Here is a 24,340-nt window from a genome sequence, read left to right as displayed (position 1 = left end):
CTCTCCTCTTCCTCCTCCTCCCCTCCTCCTCCTCTCCTCTTCCCCCTCCTCCCCTCCCCCTCCTCTCCTCTTTCCCCTCCTCCCCTCCCCCTCCTCCCCTCTTTCCCCTCCTCCCCTCCCCTCCTCTCCTCTTTCCCCTCCTCCCCTCCCCCTCCTCTCCTCTTCCCCCTCCTCCCCTCCCCCTCCTCTCCTCTTTCCCCTCCTCCCCTCCTCTCCTCTTCCCCTCCTCCCCTACCCAGGCCAGTTGTTTTACACTCGTTGTTGTTGGAATAATCCTCTGTCCAATTGTTGGTAGGTCTTTAATCCATCTTGCTGATATCCCAATAACGCAGCACAGTGAAGTGTGTGTTTGCATGTGTGTATGTGTGTTTGTGTGTGTGTGTGTGTGTGTGTCTGTGTGTGTGTGTGTGTGTGTATGTGTGTGCATAGCTCGTCATGGCCGCTCCTAATAGGATCTAATGTATTAACCCTGAGAACAGTACTGCCAGCTGTCACTAGAGCCCCCTACTGGAGAGAGAGAGAGAGAGAGAGAGAGAGAGAGAGAGAGAGAGAGAGAGAGAGAGAGAGAGAGAGAGAGAGAGAGAGAGAGAGAGAACACACCATGCATTGGCTGAAACAACAGTATGATCTTGCTTACCACTCAAACATTTTGAGAGAGATAAGAGAACGAGAGAGCAAGAGAGAAGAGAGAGATAACAAGAGAACGAGAGAGAGAACAAGAGAGAGAGTGAAGAGAGAGAGAAGAGAGAGAGCGAAGAGAGAGAGAAGAGAGAAAGAGAGAGAGAGAAATACCGTGTGTGTGCCTGGAAAGTGTGATGCTTTTAGTCCTGTGTGGAATGACAGAGAGCTTTATCGCAGAAACCCCCTAAAGTGCTTTATCTGAGGAGGACAACTACTGCCTTCTTCCCTTTGTTTTGGCCAACCTCTACTTCCTCCACCTACTCCCTTTTCTCTCAATCCATCTCTTCCCCAATTCAGTCTTTTTTCTCTCTTTCATTCTTCAGTCCCTCCCTTCTGTCCAAGGCTCTCTGTTTCCATATCTCCTCCCCCGTCTTCTATCTCTCTGTCTCCTGCCGTCCGGTCTGTCGCGTGTCCCATATAGACCTTGCTCTTTATGGCTGAGTGAAGTGACCAGCCAGGGACTCTGGTGGAGTGAGTGACCAGCCAGGGACTGTGGAGGACTTTCCGGGGGAGTCAGGATGGCGGTGAACTTTTCGGAGGTTTGGGGTCGGGTAAAGAATGTGTGTGCGCAGAATGGGCTCCTCATCCTGTCTGTGTTGGCCGTTGTCATCGGCTGCATGATGGGGTTCCACCTGCGGGGCAAGCAGCTCTCAGACCAGGTCAGTGTCAAACAAACACCTGCAGGGTGTCCTGTTCCCTCCCTCCCCCAACCAAAACCCTCCCTTCAATAGTTATTCCCACCGTCCCTAAAGGACCTGTTCCCTCGCCCCACCATCCCTAAAGGACCTGTTCCCTCACCCCACCGTCCCTAAAGGACCTGTTCCCTCACCCCACCGTCCCTAAAGGACCTGTTCCCTCACACCACCGTCCCTAAAGGACCTGTTCCCTCGCCCCACCGTCCCTAAAGGACCTGTTTCCTCACACCACCATCCCTAAAGGACCTGTTTCCTCACCCTACCGTCCCTAAAGGACCTGTTCCCTCACACCACCGTCCCTAAAGGACCTGTTCCCTCGCCCCACCCTCCCTAAGGGACCTGTTCTCTCGTTCCACCGTCCCTAAAGGACCTGTTCCCTCGCCCCACCGTCCCTAAAGGACCTGTTCCCTCACCCCACCGTCCCTAAAGGACCTGTTCCCTCGCCCCACCGTCCCTAAAGGACCTGTTCCCTCACCCCACCGTCCCTAAAGGACCTGTTCCCTCACCCCACCGTCCCTAAAGGACCTGTTCCCTTACCCCACCGTCCCTAAAGGACCTGTTCCCTCACCCCACCGTCCCTAAAGGACCTGTTCCTTCGCCCCACCGTCCCTAAGGGACCTGTTCCCTCACCCCACCATCCCTAAAGGACCTGTTTCCTCGCCCCACCCTCCCTAAGGGACCTGTTCTCTCGTTCCACCGTCCCTAAAGGACCTGTTTGCTCGCCCCACCGTCCCTAAAGGACCTGTTCCCTCACCCCACCATCCCTAAAGGACCTGTTCCCTCGCCCCACCATCCCTAAAGGACCTGTTCCCTCGCCCCACCGTCCCTAAAGGACCTGTTTCCTCGCCCCACCGTCCCTAAAGGACCTGTTCCCTCACCCCACCGTCCCTAAAGGACCTGTTCCCTTACCCCACCGTCCCTAAAGGACCTGTTCCCTCACCCCACCGTCCCTAAAGGACCTGTTCCCTCACCCCACCGTCCCTAAAGGACCTGTTCCCTCACCCCACCGTCCCTAAAGGACCAGTTCCCTCACACCACCGTCCCTAAAGGACCTGTTCCCTTACCCCACCGTCCCTAAAGGACCTGTTCCCTCACCCCACCGTCCCTAAAGGACCTGTTCCCTCGCCCCACCGTCCCTAAAGGACCTGTTCCCTCACCCCACCGTCCCTAAAGGACCTGTTCCCTCACCCCACCGTCCCTAAAGGACCTGTTCCCTCGCCCCACCGTCCCTAAAGGACCTGTTCCCTCGCCCCACCGTCCCTAAAGGACCTGTTTCCTCGCCCCACCCTCCCTAAGGGACCTGTTCTCTCGTTCCACCGTCCCTAAAAGACCTGTTCCCTCACACCTACAGTTAGAAGTACTCTGTTCCAGAAACACCTGGGTCCCCTGTTCCCATACCCGCTCAACCTCCCACCCCTCCACTATCCCTAAAACCCTCTGTCTGTCCAACCCCCCACCCCACCCCTCCACTATCCCTCTGTCCCCTGTTGGTCCTCCCTGTCCTCTGGTTCCTCTGTCCCTTGTTGGTCCTCCCTGTCCACTGGTCCCTCTGTCCCCTGTTGGTCCTCCCTGTCCACTGGTCCCTCTGTCCCCTGTTGGTTCTCTCTGTCCACTGGACCCTCTGTTCCCTGTTTGTCCTCCCTGTCCACTGGTCCCTCTGTCCCCTGTTCGTCCTCCCTGTCCACTGGCCCCTCTGTCCCCTGTTGGTCCTCCCTGTCCATGGGTCCCTCTGTCCCCTGTTGGTCCTCCCTGTCCACGGGTCCTTCTGTCCCCTGTTGGTTCTCTCTGTCCACTGGTCCCTCTGTTCCCTGTTGTTCCTCCCTGTCCACGGGTCCCTCTGTCCCCTGTTGGTCCTCCCTGTCCACTGGTCCCTCTGTCCTCTGTTGGTCCTCTCTGTCCACGGGTCCCACTGTCCCCTGTTGGTCCTCCCTGTCCACTGGTCCCTCTGTCCCCTGTTGGTCCTCCCTGTCCACTGGTCCCTCTGTCCCCTGTTGGTTCTCCCTGTCCACTGGTCCCTCTGTCCCCTGTTGGTTCTCTCTTTCCACTGGTCCCTCTGTCCCCTGTTGGTCCTCCCTGTCCACTGGTCCCTCTGTCCCCTGTTGGTTCTCCCTGTCCACTGGTCCCTCTGTCCCCTGTTGGTTCTCTCTTTCCACAGGTCCCTCTGTCCCCTGTTGGTTCTCTCTTTCCACTGGTCCCTCTGTCCCCTGTTGGTCCTCCCTGTCCACTGGTCCCTCTGTCCCCTGTTGGTCTTCCCTGTCCACTGGTCCCTCTGTCCCTTGTTGGTCCTCCCTGTCCATGGGTCCCTCTGTGCCCTGTTGGTCCTCCCTGTCCACTGGTCCCACTGTCCCCCTAGCCCTGAAAAAAACCCTTCAGTGTACTCCAAAAAAATATCCCAAAAACATACGCTAACCTGTCCTCACACAGACGGCTTTTCTCCCACCTACCTATAACCCACATTGTTGTCATAGCAAGTGACAATACCAACCTTCACCTGTGTGATTGAAGGGTGAACAAAATTGTTTGAATGACGTCTTTTGAATGTCTTTTGAACGTTTTGTGTTGTGCTCATAAGGCACACTCATGTTGCAGCTAGGTCTGTGAGTGTTACAGTACGTGTTTGAGAGCTGAGGTGGGTAGAGAAAGAGGGGGACCTATAAGCTCTATAAGCTGTTGCTGTACAGACGAGCTCTGTAATGTTGCAGTACCAATGGCTGCTGTAGTTTAGCGGCTAGAGTACTACAGTACTACAGTACTTCACGGCTCTGTCTCTAGGATGACACTGCTCAGACTGACTTACGGAAAGAGACACTGTTTCTGTTTACAAAATAGCTGGGTTGCTCAGCCCAAAAAATTATTTTAAAATTCTAGCACTTCCAGACACTTCAACTCATGTGGTGATTCATGATGTTGGGTAATGCCAACGGATCCCGTCCCTGTGGATTTGTTTGGCTTCACTTGTCCTGTCTGTGGACAAAATAGGCGACTTCTCATCGGTCTCAGACTTCACATCGGTCTCAGACTTCACATCGGTCTCAGACTTCACATCGGTCTCAGACTTGTCATCGGTCTGATAATTGATGAGATTAAGGATTGCTAGTGGCTGTTGAGGCTTTGCTGTCAGTCACATAGATGGGCTAAAACGCAGCACACTGGTGTTATTGGCTGTTTGCTTGTTCTTTTTTAAAAATATTTTATAGGGCTGGTATATTCACTTTACTTGGACAGAGACAATTGTAAAAAAAAGACATGGGGATACAGAGGAAGGCAGATGCAGAGTAGTGGTGGGTTCGGGTTGAGATACCTAACCAGTACCCACGCTGTAGATAACATGCTGCAGGCGGCAGCGTTTCCCGCTAGACATTCAGTTTTTATCAGATACATAACAGAATATCATGTAATTACTGTAATACTGTAATTAGTTTGAGGGCATCCTGTTCAAGTTACCTTTACAAAGAGAATTACTGCAAACAATGTACACAATCAGCTGTGCTAATGTTACACATGTAGGGTGCGACACTCAATCAGTCCTGTGTGTTATGAAAATAAACGTTTAAATTGTGTACCAGTGTGTCATCATAATAATTATAATAATTGACGCAATTAAACAAGAATGTATGTATAATTCGATACAGAGGACAGAGCACGCCCCCATTCTCATCGACGGGGCTGCAATGGAGCAGGTTGAGAGCTTCAAGTTCCTTCGTTTCCACACCACCAACAAACTAACATGGTCCAAGCACACCAAGACAGTCGTGAAGAGGGTACGACAAAACCTATTCCCCCTCAGGAGACTGAAAAGATTTGGCATGGGTCCTCAGATCCTCAAAAGGTTCTACAGCTGCACCATCGAGAGCATCCTGACTGGGTGCATCACTGCCTGGTATGGCAACTGCTCGGCCACCGACTGCAAGGCACTACAGATGGTAGTGTGAACGGCCCTGTAAAACACCGGGGCCAAGCTTCCTGCCATCCAGGACCTCTATACCAGGCGGTGTCAGAGGATGGCCCTAAAAATGGTCAAAGACTCCAGCCACCCTAGTCATAGAATGTTCTCTCTGCTACCGATCAGCAAGCGGTACCGGAGCACCAAGTCTAGGTCCAAGAGGCTTCTTAACAGCTTCCTCCCCCAAGCCATAAGACTCCAGAACACCTAATCAAATGGCCACTCAGACTATTTGCATTGCCCCCCCCCTTTTATTGTTATCATCTATGCATAGTCACTTTAATAACTCTACCTACATGTACATATTACCTCAACTAACCGGTGTCATGGACATTGACTCTGTACCGGTATCCCCCTGTATACAGTCTCGCTATTGTTATTTTACTGCTACTCTTTAATTACTTGTTACTTTTATTTCTTATTCTTATCCGTATTTTTTTAAACTGCATTGTTGGTTAGGGGCTCGTAAGTAAGCATTTCACTGTAAGGTAAATTCCTGTTGTATTCGGCGCATGTGACTAATAAAATAAAAATGTGATTAGATATAGGATCTTAATTTGAGCCAGTTTGCTACAGCAGGAAAATAATCCTGCAGCAACAAGACATGCAAATTATTATGCTAATTATAATTCATAGGCATTTTTGTAAGGGTTGATACATTTTTTTGTAAAGGAAAATCAAGTCAGAAATTTCAAAGTTGAAGTTACAAACTTCAGAAGCCTTGTTAAAAAGTTATCCTGCAACAGGATGATCAAATTAAGATCCTACATATGTGACGCTATACATTATATATAAATATATGAACACATCCGAAGATGACAGGCTCTGCAGAGAGTAATGGATCATATTAGAAAAGCAAGGTTTCTTAGGGACAAAATACTGTGAAGTTGCAAAACAACATGGATATCTCTCAAAGGTTGGCTCTTCAAAGTAGCCGACCTCTGCCTTGAGTTACAGCGTTGCACATTCTTGGCATTCTCTCAACCAGCTTCACCTGGAATGCTTTTCCAACAGTATTGAAGGAGTTCCCACATATGCTGACCACTTGTTGGCTGCTTTTCCTTCACTCTGCGGTCCAACTCATCCCAAAACATCTCAATTGGGTTGAGGTCGGGTGATTGTGGAGGCCAAGTCATCGGATGCAGCACTCCATCACTCTCCTTCTTGGTCAAATTGTCTTGTTGAAAAACAAATGACAGTCCCACTAAGCACACACCAGATGGGATGGTGTATCGCTGCAGAATGCTGCGGTAGCCATGCTGGTTAAGTGTGCCTTGAATTCTAAATAAATCACAGACAGTGTCACCAGAAAAGCACCATCACACCTCCTCCTCCATGCTTCATGGTGGGAACCACACATGCGGAGATCATCTTTTCACCTACTCTGCATCTCACAAAGACATGGCGGTCGGAACCAAAAATCTCAAATTTGGACTCATCAGACCGAAGGACAGATTTCCACCAGTCTAATGGCCATTGCTCAGGTTTCTTGGCCCAAGCAAGTCTCTTCTTCTTATTTGTGTCCTGTAGTAGTGGTTTCTTTGCAGCAATTCGACCATGAAGTCCTGATTCACACAGTGTCCGCCTGAACAGTTGAGATGTGTCTGTTACTTGAACTCTGTGAAGAATTTATTTAGGCTGCAATTTCTGAGGCTGGTAACTTTAATGAACTTATCCTCTGCAGCAGAGGTAACTCTGGGTCTTCCTTTCCTGTGGCGGTCCTCACGAGAGCCAGTTTCATTATAGCGCCTTATGGTTTTTGCTACTGCAGTTGAAGAAACTTTCAAAGTTCTTGAAATGTTCCGCATTGACTGACCTTCATGTCTTAAAGTAATGATGGACTGTCGTTTCTCTTTGTTTATTTAAGCTGTTCTTTCCATAATATGGACTTGGTCTTTTACCAAATAGGGCTATCTTCTGCATACCACCCCTACCTTGTCAGGACACAACTGATTAGCTCAAATGCATAGAGAAGGAAAGAATGTCCACAAATGAACTTTTAACAAGGCACATCTGTTAATTAAAATGCATTCCAGGTTAAGCTGGTTGAGAGAATGCCAAGAGTGTGCAAAGCTGTCATCAAGGCAAAGGGTGGCTACTTCAAAGAATCTCAAATATAAAATATATTTTGATTTGTTTAACACTTTTTTGGTTACTACATGAATCCATATGTGTTATTTCATAGTTTTGATTATTCTACAATGTAGAAAATAGTAAAAATAAAGAAAAAAGACCTTGAATTAGAAGGTGTTGCCAAACTTTTGACTGCTACTTTATAAATCCTTCCTGTTGGTTTCCTTTGAACATCCTGTTCCTTCAATGCACAATGTTTTAAACATTAGTCCCAAAAAAGTGCAATCGTGTAAGTGGGGGAGGAGACTCTGGAGAGTACATTATAGTGGGGGAGGAGACACTGGAGAGTACATTATAGTGGGGGAGGAGACTCTGGAGAGTACATTATAGTGGGGGAGGAGACTCTGGAGAGTACATTATAGTGGGGGAGGAGACACTGGAGAGTACATTATAGTGGGGGAGGAGACTCTGGAGAGTACATTATAGTGGGGGAGGAGACACTGGAGAGTACATTATAGTGGGGGAGGAGACTCTGGAGAGTACATTATAGTGGGGGAGGAGACTCTGGAGAGTACATTATAGTGGGGGAGGAGACTCTGGAGAGTACATTATAGTGGGGGAGGAGACACTGGAGAGTACATTATAGTGGGGGAGGAGACTCTGGAGAGTACATTATAGTGGGGGTGGAGACTCTGGAGAGTACATTATAGTGGGGGAGGAGACTCTGGAGAGTACATTATAGTGGGGGAGGAGACACTGGAGAGTACATTATAGTGGGGGAGGAGACTCTGGAGAGTACATTATAGTGGGGGAGGCGACTCTGGAGAGTACATTATAGTGGGGGTGGAGACTCTGGAGAGTACATTATAGTGGGGGTGGAGACTCTGGAGAGTACATTATAGTGGGGGAGGAGACTCTGGAGAGTACATTATAGTGGGGGTGGAGACTCTGAAGAGTACATTATAGTGGGGGTGGAGACTCTGGAGAGTGCATTATAGTGGGGGAGGAGATTCAGGAGAGTACATTATAGTGGGGGAGGAGATTCAGGAGAGTACATTATAGTGGGGGAGGAGATTCAGGAGAGTACATTATAGTGGGGGAGGAGATTCAGGAGAGTACATTATAGTGGGGGAGGAGATTCAGGAGAGTACATTATAGTGGGGGAGGAGATTCAGGAGAGTACATTATAGTGGGGGAGGAGATTCAGGAGAGTACATTATATCAGGCAGAGAAATAATAGAAAAATCAACATGGTGTAAGACGGCTCTACGGTGCCTTGGGAAGGTTTGTGTTTTTCTGTAGTTCCTCAATAGCTACTCTTCTGTCTAAGAACTTTTGTTAAAAACAGACCTTTTCAAATGTGCTGTTTTTCTGCTCGACCTGGTGGAGATAGCAGTACCACAAGCCTCCTCTAGATGGCCTCCCAGAAATATCCAGTCCTTTCTTAGTTTCCATGGCTGACCAAGTTGGATGTGGTTGGTTGTTGTTACTGTGCCATGCGCTTCCTTCCTACCTTCTGTTATGGCTGTGGTCTCCTTGACAAAGGCCCCTAGGTCAGTTCTACAGTTCTACAGTTCTACAGTTCCAAATCCTCTTCAAACACAGACAATCTCAGTCGTTGTAGGGAATCCAGTAGCATTATTTGACATAGATTAGGCTGTACTATGGAGGAAAAGCAACGCAAATGTTTGAGTGGTAAGCAAGATCATACTGTTGTTTCAGCCAATGCATGGTGTGTTCTCTAACTCTCTCTCTCTCTCTCTCTCTCTCTCTCGATCTCTCTTTTCCTACTTCTTGTGAGGTATAGTGGTTAGAAAATGGTTGAAAAGAGACAGTTTGATTAGGACATGGGATGGTCGCGAGGGCAGGAGGGGCAGCCAGAATTGTATAGTAAATAGGAGTTGAGAAGTTGAGGAGTGACTCCTATCAAGAGTGGATAGGTACACAGTGCACTGCCTACAACCTCCACTTTCCCACCCCCACTCTTCCACCCCCACTCTTCGTACCCCCCTCTCCCACCCCCACTCTTCATATCCCACTCTTCCACCCCCACTCTTTGTATCCCCCTCTCCCACCCCTACTCTCCCACCCCCACTCTTCCACTCTTCGTATCCCACTCTTCCACCCCCACTCTTCGTATCCCACTCTCCCACCCCCACTCTCCCACCCCCACTCTTCATATCCCACTCTTCCACCCCCACTCTTTGTATCCCCCTCTCCCACCCCTACTCTCCCACCCCCACTCTTCCACCCCCCACTCTTCGTATCCCGCTCTTCATATCCCCCTCTCCCACCCTCACTCTCCCACCCCCACTCTCATGTCCGTTGCATAGGAGTGACACGACCTGACGTAAGACAATGTACAGTACAACGTCTACAGGATCCCACACATATCGAGGGAGGAAAAGTTTAATGTTTGTTTGCTCCGTATTTCTCGTATTTGTTTCTCACACAGAGCGATAGCAATGGTTTCTATGCACTTTAACAACGGTAGTTATTCCCCAGCTTGACGTTTATTGCAGCTATTTCCTTTTCTTACCGATGTTACCCACTGTGTAATTCCAACTCAGAATGCTCTAGTCTAGTATATGGCAGCAGGATAATCTAATATAATCTGTGGATTCCTTTATTGGCAAGATTAACCCGATTAATTTGCTTCATTTGAGAGACTAGAAAGACATGTCATGCCTTTAACAGCAACTGGCTCAAACTGACCTCTGAGTACAAAATGGCACCCTATTCATTATAGAGTGCACTTCTTTTGACCAGGGCCGATAGGACTCTAGTCAAAAGTAGTGCATTTTATAGGAAATAGGGTGCCACTTGGTACTCAGTCCTGATCTCCCCAAATCTAGATATCCACTTAAAACACTTTAAAAGCCTCTGAGCTACTCTAAGTACTTCTCTGCCCTTTGACTCCCCTAACAGATGCATTGCATGAGGTCGTTTCTATGTTAAAGGACCCATGAGAAGAGAGAATGACATTTATATCATTGCATTTCTGTACAGTACAGATTAGGGAGCCGTGATGAAATTCCGTTGATGAAAAAACCCTAACCCCGTACAACGCTGGGCCAATTGTGCGTCGCCCGATGGGACTCCCAATCATGTGATACAGCCTGGATTCGAACCAGGTACTATAGTGACATCTCTTGCACTGAGATGCAGTGCTTTAGACTGATGCGCCACTCGGGAGCCCCTTACTGTGTTTCAATAATCAAAATAGATTTTTGACACCCCATTCTTTTTGCAGACGTCTTTGAATCTTAACTAGGAGCAGATATTTAACAGAGTTTTGGGAAATTCTGCTTGTGCATAGAGTTGTATGGTTCGTTAAACTTTGAAATCAACGTTTTTTTGTTTGGCATCCGTTTTCGTGGAATTGCCCTTGACAACAGGAACCATCAAGTGTTAGTAATCATGAATTGGTCATGATAGGATCAACGTCCCAGAACGTCACTGGGTTTTTCATTCATTAACATTTGTATTAAGGAGATATAACTGTGTGTGTGTTTGCCACATGCCACATGCCAGCCTGTTTGCCCTGTGGCGGCAGATGCCAGGGCCCGATGCCAGCTGTTTGTGTGCGTGTGTGTGTTTTTCACCCAAGTCCCACAGACATGTACACGCACACACACACACACACACACACACACACACACACACACACACACACACACACACGCACACACACTAATCAGCCTGACATTTGACTGCAGTGATCCTGATCTAAAAAAGGCAAACTAAGCTCTCCCTCTCCTCCTGCCTTTCTCCCCCCCCTCTCTTTCTGACCCCCCCTTCCTAATACTTAACAGTAGCTAAAGCTCTTCAGCAGTTTTAATCATCCTGCCTTATTGTGTTCAAATTTCTATTCTCTCTCTCTCCTATTCCCCCTCTCTCTCTCTCTCTCGCTCTCGCTCTACCTCCCCATCTCCCTTGCTCTCTCTCTCTCCTCCCCGTCCCTCTCTCTCTACCTCCCCCTCTCTCTTGCTCTCTCCCTCTCGTCCCTCTCTCTCTCTCTCCCTTCCCTCTCTCTCTCCCTCTCTCTCTCACCCTCCCTTCCTCGCTCCCCCCTCTCTCTCTCACCCTCTCTCTCCCTCCCCCTCTCTTTGTCTCTCTTTCTCCTACCCTCCCTCACTCTCTCTTTCTCGCTCATTCTCTCTTTCTCGCTCTCTCTCTCTCCCTCCCTCTCTCCCTCTCTCTCTCTCTCTCTCTCTCGCTCTACCTCCCCATCTCCCTTGCTCTCTCTCTCTCCTCCCCGTCCCTCTCTCTCTACCTCCCCCTCTCTCTTGCTCTCTCCCTCTCGTCCCTCTCTCTCTCTCTCCCTTCCCTCTCTCTCTCCCTCTCTCTCTCTCCCTCCCTTCCTCGCTCCCCCCTCTCTCTCTCACCCTCTCTCTCCCTCCCCCTCTCTTTGTCTCTCTTTCTCCTACCCTCCCTCGCTCTCTCTTTCTCGCTCATTCTCTCTTTCTCGCTCTCTCTCTCTCCCTCCCTCTCTCCCTCTCTCTCTCTCTCTCTCGCTCTACCTCCCCATCTCTCTCTCTCTCTCTAGCTCTACCTCCCCATTTCCCTCACTCCCTCTCTCCCTCTCCTCCCCGTCCCTCTCTCTCTCTCCCTCCCCACTCTCCCTTGCTCTCTCCCTCTCCCTCTCTCTCTCGCTCTCTCGCTCTCCCTCCCTCCCTCTTCCTCCCCCCTCTCTCTCTCTTTCTCTTTCCACATCCTCTCTGTCTCTCTATTCCTTCCTGTCTCTTCTATCCTTCTCCCTCTGCTCTCCCTCTTCATAACTATATCTCTATCTCTCTATCCTCCTCAAATATACATGTAGGTGATACATTTTACCAACACAAAAACACAAGACTGCCTGTATTGCCTGTGAGTTGCAAATGGAGAACTATAGAAGTACAGATCAACATTAAAGTAAAGAGATTAAGAATTGTTATTTTGTAACAGTCGGACACATGGCGTAACATGTTTAATCCCCAGCAGGTCATCCTCTGCTAGGTCTTCCTTCTGTTAAGAGACCTCTTCTCTCCTCAGGCAGACATTTGGCTCTTAACAGACCTCTTCTCTCCTCAGGCAGACATTTGGCTCTTAACAGACCTCTTCTCTCCTCAGGCAGACATTTGGCTCTTAACAGACCTCTTCTCTCCTCAGGCAGACATTTGGCTCTTAACAGACCTCTTCTCTCCTCAGGCAGACATTTGGCTCTTAACAGACCTCTTCTCTCTTCAGGCAGACATTTGGCTCTTAACAGACCTCTTCTCTCCTCAGGCAGACATTTGGCTCTTAACAGAGCTCTTCTCTCCTCAGGCAGACATTTGGCTCTTAACAGACCTCTTTTCTTCTCCACCAAGCTTTTCTCACAGGAGATCAATTAGGACCTGAACATCCGTGCTGTTTTATTTTCTTCAGGTTACTCAACTATACTTGCATGGCAAGGGTATAAATATTGTACCAATGTACACAAATTATGATCTATAGAGAACCTATGAAGAGCTATAGGGAAACAACCCTCTGGACACACACCCTGCGCGTCCCAAATGGCACCCTATTCCCTACATAGTGGACTACTTTTGCCGAGACCCATAGGATAGTGGTCAAAAGTAGTGCACATAAATAGGAAATAGTGTGTCATTTGGGATGCAGCAGATACAATCTGTTACTCTTTCCTGACGAAACAAGACAATATTGATTATGATGATGATGATGATGGTGGTTGTGATGGTTACTATTCATGTCAGTTTCTTTTCACCAAGGACATATTCCGTTGCTCATGTTGATACATCGAGAAGCTGAAACCTACATGACAACATGTATCATGCATTGTATCAAGAACGTCAGACTTGGCACCATTAATACATGTACTGCAGTCGTATATTACTGCAATGGACATCAACCTGAAGGCTATAGCTGCAGCAGTAGCTGTAACATATAGTATGTGATTATAAACCACAATCTGTTCATCAGGAATGGTGCCATACAGGCTCTCTCGACAAATCTTAATAGAAAGGGACAAATCAGGCACCTTGCTGTAATATAAAGGATATTGTTCCCATTAAAGGAAAAATAGGTTCCCAAATTCTATTTACTTTTGCAATGGCAATTACCCGGTACACTTGTATTACCACTTGGTAAATAACACGTCTAGTGGTCGTGACCTGTGTAGTGGATGTAGGTAATTGACCCAAACCAATACATTTACTGAAACCCTCTTGAGAACCACCTCCCTACACCTGTACTGAAACCCTCTTGAGAACCACCTCCCTACACCTGTACTGAAACCCTCTTGAGAACCACCTCCCTACACCTGTACTGAAACCCTCCTGAGGACCACCTCCCTACACCTGTACTGAAACCCTCCCGACGACCACCTCCCTACACCTGTACTGAAACCCTCCTGAGGACCACCTCCCTACACCTGTACTGAAACCCTCCTGAGGACCACCTCCCTACACCTGTACTGAAACCCTCCTGAGAACCATCTCCCTACACCTGTACTGAAACCCTCCTGAGAACCACCTCCCTACACCTGTACTGAAACCCTCCTGAGGACCACCTCCCTACACCTGAACTGAAACCCTCCCGACGACCACCTCCCTACACCTGTACTGAAACCCTCCTGAGAACCACCTCCCTACACCTGTACTGAAACCCTCCTGAGGACTACCTCCCTACACCTGAACTGAAACCCTCCTGAGAACCACCTCCCTACATCTGAACTGAAACCCTCCCGACGACCACCTCCCTACACCTGTACTGAAACCCTCCTGAGAACCACCTCCCTACACCTGTACTGAAACCCTCCTGAGAACCACCTCCCTACACCTGAACTGAAACCCTCCCGACGACCACCTCCCTACACCTGTACTGAAACCCTCCCGACGACCATCTCCCTACACCTGTACTGGCAACCTGATTAAAATGACGGTTTGGGACCAAATCAAATCAAATCAAAGTTTATTTGTCACGTGCGCCGAATGCAACAGGTGTAGACCTTAGAGTGAAATGCTTACATGCAGGCCCTAATCAACAGTGCAATTTGTAAGTAAAAAATATATATTAGGTGAACAATAGATAAGTAAAGAAATAAAAAACAACAGTGAAAAGACAGTGAAAAATAACAGTAGCGAGGCTATATACAGTAGAGAGGCTATATACAGTAGAGAGGCTATATACAGTAGAGAGGCTATATACAGGCACCGGTTAGTCGAGCTGATTGAGGTAGTATGCACATGTAGATCTGGTTAAAGTGATCATGCATATATGATGAACAGAGAGTAGCAGTAGCGTAAAAGAGGGGTTGGCGGGTGGTGGGTGGCGGGACACAATGCAGATAGCCCGGTTAGCCAATGAACGGGGGCACCGGTTAGTTGGTCTAATTGAGGTAGTATGTACATGAAAGTATAGTTAAAGTGACTATGCATATATGATAAACAGACAGTAGCAACACCGTAAAAGGAGGGGTTGGGGCGGGGCACACAATGCAAATAGTCCGGGTAGCCATTTGATTACCTGTTCAGGAGTCTTATGGCTTGGGGGTAAAAGCTGTTGAGAAGCCTTTTTGTCCTAGACTTGGCACTCCGGTACCGCTTGCCATGCGGTAGTAGAGAGAACAGTCTATGACTTGGGTGGGTGGGGTCTTTGACAATTTTTAGGGCCTTCCTCTGACACCGCCTGGTGTAGAGGTCCTGGATGGCAGGCAGCTTAGCCCTGGCGATGTACTGGGCCGTACGCACTACCCTTTGTAGTGCCTTGCGGTTGGAGGCCGAACAGTTGCCGTACCAGGCAGTGATGCACCCAGTCAGGATGCTCCCGATGTTGCAGCTGTAGAACCTTTTCAGGATCTGAGGATCCATGCCAAATCTTTTTAGTTTCCTGTGGGGGAATAGGCTTTGTCGTGCCCACTTCACGACTGTGTTGGTGTGTTAGGACCATTCTAGTTTGTTGGTGATGGGGACACCAAGGAAAACTCAACCTGCTCCACTACAGCCCTGTCGATGAGAATGGGGGCATGCTCGGTCCTCCTTTTCCTGTAGTCCACAATCATCTCCTTAGTCTTGGTTACATTGAGGGATAGGTTGTTATTCTGGCACCACCCGGCCAGGTCTCTGACCTCCTCCCTATAGGCTGTCTCGTTGTTGTCGGTGATGAGGCCTACCACTGCTGCGTCGTCTGCAAACTTAATGATGTGTTGGAGTCATGCCTGGCCACACAGTCGTGGGTGAACAGGGAGTACAGGACGGGACTGAACACGCACCCCTGAGGGGCTCCATTGTTGAGGATCAGCGTGGCAGATGTGTTGCTACCTACCCTCACCACCTGGGGGCGGCCCGTCAGGAAGTCCAGGATCCAGTTGCAGAGGGAGGTGTTTAGTTCCAGGGTCCTTAGCTTAGTGATGAGCTTTGAGGGTACTATGGTGTTGAAATATTCACATTAGTAGCGAAATAGTTGACGTCAACCAATCAACCTTCACTTGACATATGAGAAAGCAACATTTATATACGTTCATTGTTTTAGGTAACAATATGTTTTTGGGAAGCTCCAGATGTTTCTCAGGGAAATGGAAACCCAACCTACTGTATACTTACTGTACCTATCTACCCTAACTTATGTCCTGCTCTGCTCTGTGTGTCCCCTCTGTGTTTCCGTAGGAGGTGAAGTATTTCCAGTTTCCTGGAGAGCTCCTGATGAGGATGTTAAAGATGCTCATTCTTCCCCTTGTCGTCTCCAGGTAGGAACAGAAGGCATGCTGGGTAGTTCACACAGGTCCCCCCCCCCCGCAACTACAACACACGCATGTACGCACGGACACAGACACACACACACACACAGCTGTGTGCACTTCTGTCCACTTGTACGGTACAAAAGCTCCTCCTTGGCATACTGTCCTTACTCAAGCAGAGAGTCAGCTGGAAAGCTTTGATGCTTATTATACTGGTTCTCCTCTTCAAACACAGTGTACTGTGATGTGGGTGTTATGTGTGGAGAGTAGTATTCATGGTAATTGAAAAGTATTTATTTCTGTAGTGGTCTTTGCTGAGGAAAAGAACATGATATAATATTCTGGTGTGTGTGTGTGTGTGTGTGTGTGTGTTTTCATCTACCTTTGTGTTCTCTCCCTCAGACTTGGGAACTAGCTGCAGTATGTCCTACAAATGGCTTCTTTTGTATTTAGAAGTTTCCACTTTCAGGTCATGCAGTTGTGCTGCTGTTGACGAACTGTGAGTGTACACGGTCCGTACATCATATATGGCTGTGGAGAAATATGTGTGAAGTGAACGTTGCTATATACTTTGTGAATTTATAATGCATTCAGTCCAGTGGGAATCATCCATGGCTGTTGTCCCATATAGTACTGTGGCAGCCCTGTGTGGCCATACGGTGTAGTCAAAGGAACCTTTAAGACCCAGAAACAATGTACAGTATGGTAAAACACATAATATGGTGTGCCTGCCACTGTGACGAAACATTATTATTAAACTGGTTTTCACACAACCAACCGTGTCACAAGTTGAGGAACCTGTAGATCAAATGAGTTGCTGTGGTGAAGCACAACATGTCATAGCCTAAGGCTGTCCTCACTACCCTGGTCCCACGTCTCTTGGTGCTGCTGTATTGCCTAACTCAATGGTTATCAAACCTCTCCTCAGAGACCCTCAGACGTTTCACAATAGCCCTGAGCTAGCTCACCTGATTCACCTGATTCACCTGATTCACCTGATTCAAGGGCTTGATGGTTTAGTTAAAAAGGGAAATCAGGTTTGTTAGCTGTGGGAATAGTTCAAGTATATGGAACCGCTGGGGGTCCCCGAGGAGAGGTTTGAAACCCCCTGGACTAATTAACTCCTTTGAGTTGCCTTTCCTCATTGTTGCATTGTTGGGGTTTAAATATATATAAAAATAATAATCTGACTAAGAAATTCATATCTATTGGTGTTTATGCAAGGCTTTTATGCTAGAGAATGGTGAAGATGCAGACCTGGGACAAGCAATTAATATAGAAATGCTACATCGAAATGATTTTCATCTGCATTCTACTCACAGAGAAGAAACCGAGAACTATATTTCTGTTGCAGAGCTGTGCTGTAAATCTGTATTCCTTTTATGGGGTTTGATTATGGTGAACTGGCTAGATTCTCTCCACCTCTGCTCTATTTTGGACCCAAATCTTTCGTGCCCTCTGTGAGTTGGCTACACGAGGAGAGTGATGTCGACCGGAGAAAGTCCTCCGTGCCCTCTGTGAGTCGGCTACACGAGGAGAGTGATGTCGACCGGAGAAAGTCCTCCGCGCCCTCTGTGAGTCGGCTACACGAGGAGAGTGATGTCGACCGGAGAAAGTCCTCCGCGCCCTCCGTGAGTCGGCTACACGAGGAGAGTGATGTCGACCGGAGAAAGTCCTCCGCGCCCTCCGTGAGTCGGCTACACGAGGAGAGTGATGTCGACCGGAGAAAGTCCTCGCGCCCTCCGTGAGTCGGCTACACGAGGAGAGTGATGTCGACCGGAGAAAGTCCTCCGCGCCCTCCGTGAGTCGGCTACACGAGGAGAGTGATGTCGACCGGAGAAAGTCCTCCGCGCCCTCCGTGAGTCGGCTACACGAGGAGAGTGATGTCGACCGGAGAAAGTCCTCCGCGCCCTCCGTGAGTCGGCTACACGAGGAGAGTGATTCGACCAGAAAGTCCTCCGCGCCCTCCGTGAGTCGGCTACACGAGGAGAGTGATGTCGACCGGAGAAAGTCCTCCGCGCCCTCCGTGAGTCGGCTACACGAGGAGAGTGATGTCGACCGGAGAAAGTCCTCCGCGCCCTCCGTGAGTCGGCTACACGAGGAGAGTGTAGCCGACTCAGCCACCCGAGCCACGGCCTGTTCACCCCGCTACCATCTAGAATGCGGAGACAGTACAGGTGCATTAGACTGTTAAACAGTCACCACTAACTAGCCTTAGTCACTGTTCTGGCCACGTCTGCGTTGTCTTGGCTGTGTGGTTAGGGTCGTTGTTCTTTTGGAAGGTGAACCTTCTCCCCAGTCTGAGGTCCTGAGCTCTCTGGAGGAAGTTTTCATCAAGGATCTCTCTGTACTTTGCTCCATTCATCTTTCCCTCAATCCTGATTAGTCTCCCAGTCCCTGCCACTGAAAAACATCCCCACAGCATGATGCTGCCACCACCATGCTTCACTGTAGGGCTGGTACCAGGTTTCCTCCAAACGTGACGCTTGGCATTCAGGCCAAAGAATTCAATCTTGGTTTCATCAGACCAGAGAATCTTCTTTCTCATGGTCTGAGAGTCTTTTAGGCGCCTTTTGTCAAACTCCAAGCGGGCTGTCATGTGCCTTTTACTGAGGTGTGGCTTCCATCTGACCACTCTACCATAATGGCCTGATTGGTGGAGTGCTGCAGAAATGGTTGTCCTTCTGGAAGGTTCTCCCATCTCCACAGAGGAACTCCGGAGCTCTGTCAGAGTGACAAACGTTTTTGGTCAGCTCCCTGACCAAGGCCCTTCTCCCCTGATTGCTCAGTTTGACCATCTCTAGGAAGAGTGCTGGTGGATCCAAACATCTTTCATTTAAGAATGATGGAGCCCACTGTGTTCTTGGGGACCTTCAATGCTGCAGAAATGTTTTGGTACCCTACCCCAAATCTGTGCCTCGACACAATCCTGTCTTGGAACTCTACGGATAATTCCTTCAACCTCATGGCTTGGTTTTTGCTTTGAGATGCACTGTCCTTATGTAGACAGGTGTGTGCCTTTCCAAATCTTGTCCAATTAACTGAATTTATCACAGGTGGACTCCAATCAAGTTGTAGAAACATCTCAAGTATAATCAATGGAAACAGGATGCACCTGAGCTCAATTTCGTGTCTCATAGCAAAGGGTCTGAATGCTTATGTAAATAAGGTATTTCAGTTTTTTTTTAATACATTTACAAACATTTAAAAAAACTTGTTTTCGCTTTGTCATTATGTGGTATTGTGTGTAGATTGATGAGGAAAACAATTTATTTAATACATTTTAAAATAAGGCTGTAACGTAACAAAATGTGGACAAAGTCAAGGGGTCTGAATACTTTCCGAATTCACTATATATACTGTATTCTAGTCATGGCTCATCCTATGTAACTACTGCTGTATAAACCTTTTATTTTCATATACTGTCCATACTGTCTTTACACACCATTATATGTATATACAATATATATATTTATTTATAGTCTGGTCTTTGACATTGCTCGTACTGATATTTCGTAATTTCGTAATTTTTCTGGGTTACGTGTTTATTGTTTTTATATTTATTATTGCTAGGTATTACTGCACTGTTAGAGCTAGAAACACAAGCATTTCACTACACCTGCAATAACATCTGCAAATCTGTGTACGCAACCAATAAACTCTAATTTGATTTGACATGCAGGACACTTTGCGGAATAAGCTACTTACAGTCCCTGCTATAGCAAAGACTGGATGAGAAGTTTATCCCTTTCTTTCTTTCTTTCTTTCTTTCTTTCTTTCTTTCTTTCTTTCTTTCTTTCTTTCTTTCTTTCTTTCTTTCTTTCTTTCTTTCTTTCTTTCTTTCTTTCTTTCTTTCTTTCTTTCTTTCTTTCTTTCTTTCTTTCCCCCCTTTCTGTCTCCCCCCTCTCCATCCCTCCCTCCTCCTCCCCTCTGAGCAGAAGGGCTAGGGTCCCTCAATGTTCTAGTCCTCCATTCACACACAGGAGGAGTTCACTTTAGTCCATGCAAATTTTCCTGCCAAAGAGGCTCTATCCAGGCACGTGAGGGATTCCTTCAAATTCTAATCAGTCAAGGAAGTGCATTTATCTTTATTTATTTTCACAGACCATGACCCTGACCTGACCCTGGCCTCCTGTTATGTTGGAGGGATGTCTAGGAGGGAAGCAGGCAGTGTGTTTCCTGCTGGGTTTAGATGGAGTGGAGGAAGAAGGAATCAGATATGCAGTTTATCTACTAGTCAGTCAGTCCCTGAATGCAACTCGATGATGTCAATAAGCCATAATGAGGATATACATAGAGACAGAGAGAGACAGACAGAGAGAGACAGAGAGAGACAGAGAGAGACAGAGAGTGACGAAAGAGCTGTACACCTATCTGTTTCTGTATGTGGGTCAGCCCTTGTCGTCCTGATGTGCCGTCCCCTGGGAAGTCACCACATCGCCCAACCCAACCCCACGCAGTGAACAAGAGCTGGACAGCTTTACCGCATCCCAGTCTCTCTCTCTCTCTCTCTCTCTCTCTCTCTCTCTCTCTCTCTCTCTTCTCTAACTCTCTCTCTCGTCCCCCCCTCTGCTATGATGGACATTTTATATTTGTTAATTGAGATACAGACAGGCAGACAGGCTGGTGGTGCGGCCAGTGTTCATTGAGATACAGGCAGGCAGACAGGCTGGTTGTGAGGACAGTGTTCATTGAGATACAGACAGGCAGACAGGCTGGTGGTGCGGACAGTGTTAATTGAGATACAGGCAGGCAGACAGGCTGGTTGTGAGGCCAGTGTTCATTGAGATACAGGCAGGCAGACAGGCTGGTGGTGTGGACAGTGTTAATTGAGATACAGGCAGGCAGACAGGCTGGTTGTGAGGCCAGTGTTCATTGAGATACAGGCAGGCAGACAGGCTGGTGGTGCGGACAGTGCATTTCACCAGAGATTACAGGATGGAGCAGCGTCCAAGCCGTACAAACGTAGAGCCGAAGCCTGTCTTCTGTCCTCTGTCCCCATTTACTGGCACCATGTCACGTCCTGACCAGTAGAGGGTGTAGTTGGGTCAGGACGTGGCAGAAGGGAGTGTGTGCTTTTTATTGTTTCATTGATTTTGGCCGTGTGACTTCCAATCAAGCACAGCTGTAGAGGGTTGTGGTTGATTGGGAGTCACACATAAGTTGCCTACGTTTCCTTTGTGTTTCGTGGGTAATTGTGCTTGTCAATGTGGTTGCACCTGACAGGACTGTGTTGGCTGTCAGTTTTTGTTGTTTTTGTAAATGCATAGTGTTCGTGACATTAAATATGACGAACCCTAACTCTGCCGCATTTTGGTCCACTTCTTCCATAGACAGCCGTTACAGAATTACCCACCAAACCCGGACCAAGCGGCGGAAGAGGAAGGAGCAGCAGGAGTATAGCGTTATGGACCAATGGACTTGGGAACAGATCCTGGACGGAGAGGGACCATGGACTCAGGCTGGGGAATATCGCCTCCCGCAGTGGGAGATTGAAGCGGCGAGAGCGGAGAGGCGCTATTACGAGGAGAGAGAGCGCAACGAGCGCGAGAGGCAGCCCCAATAATTTTTTTGGGGGGGCACACGGGACAGTCGGTGGAGCTGAGGTCGGAACCAGAGCCAGTCGGGATGACATTGGATGTGAGCGAGGGATATGAGACAGAGACTGTGACGGGATTAATGGGGAAATTAGGAGAGAGAGAGATGAGAGAGCTGCTAGTATGGTGCATTAAGTACGGCATTCGCCCTAATGAGCGTGTCGTGGGAATGATGTCACCTGAGGCAGCTCTCCATACTCGTCCTGAGGTGCGTGCTGGTTGTCTGGTAAAGACTGCCTGCGCCCAGAAACAGGCCTCCTGTATGTCTTCCCAGCCCTGCACGTCCTGTGCCTACGCCCAGAACCAAGCCTCCTGCATGTCTTCCTATCCTGGTCAAGCCCGTGTCTCCTCCACGGATCAGTACTCCAATGGGTCTCCCTATCCTGGTCAAGCCCGTGTCTCCTCCACAGACCAGTCCTCCAGTGGGTCTCCCTATCTTGGTCAAGCCCGTGCCTCCTCCACGGACCAGTACTCCAATGGGTCTCCCTATCCTGGTCAAGCCCGTGTCTCCTCCACAGACCAGTCCTCCAGTGGGTCTCTCCACCCTGGTCTCTCCTGTGCCACCTCCTCAAACCAGGCCTCCAGCGGGTCTTCCCAGACTGGTGAGTCCAGGGCCTGCGCCCAGAGCCAGGTCTCCGTTATGTCTCCCCAGCCTGGTGAATCCTGAGCCGGAACTGCCAGAGTGGCCAGACTGTCCAGAACTGCCACAGTCACCAGAGCTGCCCGCCAGTCAACTGTCACCAGAGCTGCCCGCCAGTCAACTGTCACCAGAGCTGCCCGCCAGTCAACAGTCACCAGAGCTGCCCGCCAGTCAACAGTCGTCAGAGCTGCCCGCCAGTCAACAGTCGTCAGAGCTGCCCGCCAGTCAACAGTCGTCAGAGCTGCCCGCCAGTCAACAGTCGTCAGAGCTGCCCGCCAGTCAACAGTCGTCAGACTGCCCTGAACTGCCGGAGTGGCCAGACTGCCCTGAACTGCCGGAGTGGCCAGACTGCCCTGAACTGCCGGAGTGGCCAGACTGCCCTGAACTGCCCGAGTGGCCAGACTGCCCTGAACTGCCGGAGTGGCCAGACTGCCCTGAACTGCCGGAGTGGCCAGACTGCCCTGAACTGCCGGAGTGGCCAGACTGCCCGGAGCTGCCGGAGTGGCCAGACTGCCCGGAGCTGCCGGAGTGGCCAGACTGCCCGGAGCTGCCAGAGGTGCCCGCCTGCCAGGATCTGCCAGGGTGCCCTGCCTGTCCTCCGGCCCAGCCCGAGTGGCCCTCCTGCCCTCCGGTACAGCCTCTCTCCGGCCCACCCGAGGGGCCTCCTCTCTCCCCAGCCCGAGGGCCCTCCTGCTCTCCGGCCCAGCCCGAGTGGCCCTCCTGCCCTCCGGTACAGCCCGAGTGGCCCTCCTGCCCTCCAGCCCAGCCCGAGGGGCCCTCCTGCCCTCCGGCCCAGCCCGAGGGGCCCTCCTGCACTCCGGCCCAGCCCGAGGGGCCCTCCTGCCCTCCGGCCCAGCCCGAGGGGCCCTCCTGCCCTCCGGCCCAGCCCGAGGGGCCCTCCTGTCCTCCGGCCCAGCCCGAGTGGCCCTCCAGTCCTCCGGCCCAGCCCGAGTGGTCTGTCTGCCAGGGTCAGCCCGAGTGGCCCGAATGCCCGGCGCAGCTATCGGCGCCACCAAAGTGGGCGACGCCGAAGGTGGAGCGAGGTCCACGTCCTGCACCTGAGCCACCTCCAGGATAGGTGGGTTGGGGAGGGAGGGTGTAGCACAGTGCCGTCGGTGACGGCAGCCACCCTCCCTTCCCTCCCTTATTGTTTAGGTGTTCCTTTTTGTTGGGGATTTTCTTGTGTGTTCTTTTTTTAGGTGCATCCCGGGGTCTGCACCTTGAGGGGGGGGTACTGTCACGTCCTGACCAGTAGAGGGTGTAGTTGGGTCAGGACGTGGCAGAAGGGAGTGTGTGCTTTTTATTGTTTCATTGATTTTGGCCGTGTGACTTCCAATCAAGCACAGCTGTAGAGGGTTGTGGTTGATTGGGAGTCACACATAAGTTGCCTACGTTTCCTTTGTGTTTCGTGGGTAATTGTGCTTGTCAATGTGGTTGCACCTGACAGGACTGTGTTGGCTGTCAGTTTTTGTTGTTTTTGTAAATGCATAGTGTTCGTGACATTAAATATGACGAACCCTAACTCCGCCGCATTTTGGTCCACTTCTTCCATAGACAGCCGTTACACACCATCTGCCCAGCAACCAAACAGGAAACCAGATTATCTCATGAGGTAGAGAGTTGTGCAGCACAATTAAAGGAATAGGCAGCTTCCTTATCCTCTATTCGGTTTCATATATTTACCTTTTTTGGGTGGATTTTGAATCCATGAGTTAGAGAATTTAGTCTGATGGAAGGAGTAAGGAAGGGGTGGAATGAGTGAGGAAGGAGAAGTGAGGAAGGAGGGAGAAGGGAGGAGGGGTTGGGATGGACTAGAGAAAACAATCTATGTTTGAGGTCATTGTGTTATAAAATGCTAAATTGTAGCATCGTGCTGAACAGCAGGCAAAAAAATATAACGGTAGTGTATCGATACTGTTATTATTTTGGATGTCTAACCTTCCCCAACCTCCTCCATTCAGTGTATGATATAGAACCCTTGAATCCCATAGA

The 24,340-nt window shown here is 49.3% G+C and overlaps 1 protein-coding gene across 1 annotated transcript in view; it reads left to right on the top strand.

Annotated features, from left to right (window-relative positions):
• Nucleotides 1-751: 751 nt before the first annotated feature.
• slc1a7a (solute carrier family 1 member 7a) overlaps nucleotides 752-24,340 on the top strand; it is a 131,046-nt gene continuing 107,457 nt past the window's right edge. Inside the window, exons 1-2 of the mRNA XM_014141283.2 lie at nucleotides 752-1,340; nucleotides 16,041-16,120. Coding sequence (XP_013996758.2) covers nucleotides 1,200-1,340; nucleotides 16,041-16,120 — 221 coding nt within the window. The 5' untranslated portion in view covers nucleotides 752-1,199. The remainder of the gene's footprint in view (nucleotides 1,341-16,040; nucleotides 16,121-24,340) is intronic.

The sequence above is a fragment of the Salmo salar genome, chromosome ssa14, assembly GCF_905237065.1.
Source record: "Salmo salar chromosome ssa14, Ssal_v3.1, whole genome shotgun sequence".
Lineage (NCBI taxonomy): Eukaryota > Metazoa > Chordata > Actinopteri > Salmoniformes > Salmonidae > Salmo > Salmo salar.
This window is presented reverse-complemented; position numbering and strand designations above follow the sequence as displayed.